General features: G+C 46.8%; 1 protein-coding gene across 1 annotated transcript; it reads left to right on the top strand.

Annotated features, from left to right (window-relative positions):
* Positions 1 to 858: 858 nt before the first annotated feature.
* On the top strand, positions 859 to 2,007 carry LOC121598765. Its single transcript, XM_041926039.1, has 2 exons — positions 859 to 1,434; positions 1,588 to 2,007. The coding sequence occupies exons 1-2, from the start codon at positions 859 to 861 to the stop codon at positions 2,005 to 2,007; spliced, it is 996 nt and encodes a 331-aa protein (XP_041781973.1).
* The last annotated feature ends 2,229 nt before the right edge of the window (positions 2,008 to 4,236 follow it).

A 4,236-nucleotide genomic window follows, 5' to 3' on the forward strand; every position in this document is an offset into this window, starting at 1 on the left:
GGCAGCTCGACGAGCTGCTCGACAAATTTGCCGTTGGAGAGAAAAGGAAGGCATGATAAAATTCTCAGAACGGCATAACGCCTTCCGTTGCTTTGCACAGCGGGCGGTTTCGGCGGAAAGCGAGCTAGAAAGCGAGCTCAAAAACTGCTCGATTTTGTTGTGCGGGTGCCAACAGGTGTCGCCGGGAGCAACAATGAACACCGGGAGCACGATGGGAGTTGTAGACAAACGGGAATGGGAGTGGGAGGAAGGGAAATGAATTTGGTGCAGTATCGAGCAGAAAATTGGAGAAAAATTTTAGTATGTAAAGACGCCTCAAGCTGGAGGCAGAACAGATTCGAATGATGAATCGTGTTCTAGCATTCGGAGAGTGAACACACGCTTGTGTCCAGTATTCTGCGACGCCATTTCTCAACCGACGCCAGAAACCGACGCCATCACTTGGGGAGCCTGGGAGCCTAGGAAGTGTGGATTTCCTGCCTCCTGACCGTTTGCCAGCGGTGAGTACCGGTTATTTTTGGTGACTGTTAGACTAGTGCTTGTGTGGGGGGATTATTTTGTGCCAACGGACGGATGCGAACTTGCGTTTGGTGCGACTTAGTGCAGTGAGGCCCGCAAGATGGCGGGCCCGAGTGAAGGCGGGTGGGGACACGGTGCCCCCCAGTAAATAAAAGGGGTCGTCAGGCCCCCGAATGGCGCGATCTAGCGAACGTACACGGCGAACTGCGCTATCTGATTTTGGCGCCCCTGAAGGGTTTTGCCATTCCGAAGAACACGTTTTTGATCGAGAAAAGCCTCTCGCCGTTCGTCGGTCCCATCGAGCCTTGCGTGCTGATGGACCAAGGTGCGCGATTTCTAATGAAAACACGCAGTCGTGAGCAGTTCGACAAACTGCTTGCGATCAAGAAACTGATCGATGGTACCCCGGTGGAAATCACTTATGACCAATCTCGCAATACCGCACAGTGTGTGATGGTCACTCCGTACCCTGAGGGACCAACGGACGAAGAGATTCTATCCCAAATCGAGGGAACTAAAATCGTGGAGGTGAAGAGGTTCATGCGCATGGTGAACGGTGCGGTGAATCCGACCAACGCCTTCGTACTATGTGTCGACTCGGTCACGGTTCCGGAGGTGGTGCGCGTTGGCTGCGTCTCGACGGGCACGCGTCCCTACTATCCCCGGCCCATGATATGCTTTAAATGCTTGATTGTGGGACACACCACGGCTCAGTGCAATTCTACTCCAGCCTGCCCGAACTGCCCAATGCCAGAAAACCGATCTTGCAACAATCCCACCCGATGCAAAAACTGGAAAGGAGACCATGCTACCCTTAACCACTCCTGCCCGGTCTACCTGGCCGAACGGGACATTATCCGCATCAAGGTGGATAATTGTATCAGCTACCCAGAAGCACGCAAAATATACAGTCAGGTACAGGAGTCCGCCGTCCAAAAGCGACTGGCTAATGCACAGCAACAACAACCACAACCACTACAACAACAACAACAAAACGACACGGCACCGGCCGAACGCGACGCCAAAATAGCACAATTAACGGCCACGTTAAATTCGGTCCTCGTAAAGATCCAGCAAGTGATTGAGAAACGTGACTTCTTGAAAAGCCAGATCCAATCTCTACGCATGGACAATGACACCAAAAACGCCGACTCAAACCACACGGACTCGAACAGTGACAGCGACGCTGACGCGAACTCGACCCATGACGCAAACATGGACACTAACAAGGAACAGAACATCGACACAAACAACACTAACGCGAACAACAACACGAGCACGAACACAGCGACGCAAAAAGACGCGAAGGCCTCTACCCCGATCGGACCGAAACGAAAAGCTTCCCCTTCATCCTTATCCAATAGCTCCACCGGCACAATAACCAAGGAGAAAATTCCTCACGGCAACAACAGCACACCATCGAAAGCGAGAGCGCACAAAAGGGAAAAACACAGATCCCACAAGCGAAAAGTAGGCTTTAGATACTGACCTAACGTTTCGAATTAGACTCCTGCTTTCAATACTTGGCACAATTTTTTTAAAAACTAAAATTCCACAACATAAACAACTCCGCAACTAACACTTCTCCACTTATCCTCAACTAAAACATCAGAAGTCTCAATTCAAACTGGGCATTATTTTCGACAAAAACGTACCTTCGAGCCCCACTGGAAGAATATTAAAAGACGCACCATACCTCGCTTAAACATATTCCGTACGTTGACACAGAATAACACCCCTCGCCCAGCGCTGTCGACAGTCCCAAAGAGCTGGTTCTTGCCGCGGCCGCTGTACGAGGCGGAGGTTGCCTCACTAGGTTCCACAGTTCTTGTTCAACAGTTCGCTCCACTATACCGTCGGGCTGTCGAGCAGAATAATAGAAGGAAGGATCAACGCCAACTCTGTCATTCAAAGAGCAAATATAACATGGAACTCACCATAGGCCATGACTATCCACAAATACAAGCAAAAACCGTGATACAATCTCTGCATCAAACCGATTTGTACATGCGACAGATCAGCAAATTGACAATAGAATGGCAACAATACAACAAAAAAACCGCTTAAAAAGATATAAAAACAACAATGAGAACCATGGGCACACCACCCTTCACGAAGCCATCGGAAAAGCTTAACCAGGCATTACAGTCTAGCACCTACTAACTGAATGCTTAGAATATGAGAACACAAGAGCCAAACTCAACTCAATTCAACTTCCAAAGCAAATCGAACAGCTTAAAAAAAACGACACAACTATAGAAATGAAAGTAATAATTTACCTGAAAGAGACAATGCTTCTAGATCAAATATAACCAACGAAAAGAGGCGAATGAGCTAGACCTCAAAGTCGCTATAAAAATAAGAAAACGAACGAACGATTCGAATGATAACAGCGTTGACACCGTATTCGACTTGTGACAGCTGAAGTGTGCGGTATTTTGTATGCCCCGTGCTCTGTAGCCTGTGATTTGTTACCCGGTATTTTTCCTCTTTTTTCGTGTGCGACCTTGCTGTGAAGTGTTACCTCTAGCCGTTCAATGCAGTTTTTTTCAGGACTGGTTTTACGTGGTAAGAGATAATAATTGTTTCATAGTGAATTGTTTGTTAGTGTGGTGCTTTTGTTTTTTTAAACAGTGACTTGACATTGAAATAGACAGCGGTTTTAAAAGCGACATTTGTACATTGGGCCGACACCATGTCAGGCCCTCCCTCCTTAGGGGGGAATTTCCTCCCTACCGGTACCACTCGTAGAGTGAGACCTATGCCCCCCTGGATAGACAAAGACAATAAGAATGGCGAACTTAAGTATTTGGTGCTTCAAATGGCAAACGATTCTGACTTGCCCGTAAACCCGTTCATCGTCGGTAAAATATCAGGACGCCGTTGGAAAATCGACAGTTGGAAGCTTTTGTTGAAAACCAGGAACCAAAGCCACTTCAAGAAGCTACAAGAAGCTACAAAGTTAATCGATGGAACCCTTGTAAAAATTGCTCCTCATGTGATACTTAATAGTATTCAGTGTGCTATTTTTGCCCCGGATCTAACAGGATTAAGTGATGAAGAAAGTTTTGAGAACTTGAGTGATCAAAAAGTGATGAATGTTCAGCGTTTTACGCGTAAAGTGAATGGTAAAATTGCACCTACAAACATTATTCTGTTGCAAATCAATGTTACCTTCATTCCGAAATGTATTCGCCGTCGTGCTTTACAAGTGAGAACGAGAGCCTATTACCCGAAACCAATGAAGTGTTTTAAGTGTGGACAGTTCGGACATACCCAGACTCACTGTAAACTGTTGCCTACCTGCACTAACTGTGGTAACGCTGCGCATGGAGAGTGCACCGTAGAACCCGTGTTCATCAACTGCAAGGACAACCAGTTGAGTTTAGTTGAGAACCACGTCTCGTAACTGTCCCCGCTACCTTCAAGAAGCAGGTCATCAAGTACAAGATCGACAACAACTGTTTTTACGGTGAGGTACGTAAAGTTCTGCTTAATGATACCCAATCCACAAATTCTAGTCCCATTCAAAACAGCATCACTTACGCACAACACACACACACACACACACACACACACACACACACACACACACACACACACACACACACACACACACACACACACACACAGAGTAGATGAAAAGACACCCAAATTGAAGTACTCAAGAAAACAATCTCTAGAAAAAAAATGATAGTTTTGCTTACACAAACAGCA

The sequence above is a fragment of the Anopheles merus genome, chromosome 3L (assembly GCF_017562075.2).
Source record: "Anopheles merus strain MAF chromosome 3L, AmerM5.1, whole genome shotgun sequence".
NCBI classification, from domain to species: Eukaryota; Metazoa; Arthropoda; class Insecta; order Diptera; family Culicidae; genus Anopheles; species Anopheles merus.

Coding starts and splice junctions, on each gene's coding strand:
- LOC121598765 (XM_041926039.1), top strand. CDS start 859: ATGAAAACACGCAGTCGTGAGCAGTTCGACAAACTGCTTGCGATCAAG. Junction 1,435..1,587: donor CACGCAAAATATACAGTCAG/GTACAGGAGTCC, acceptor GTCCTCGTAAAG/ATCCAGCAAGTGATTGAGAA.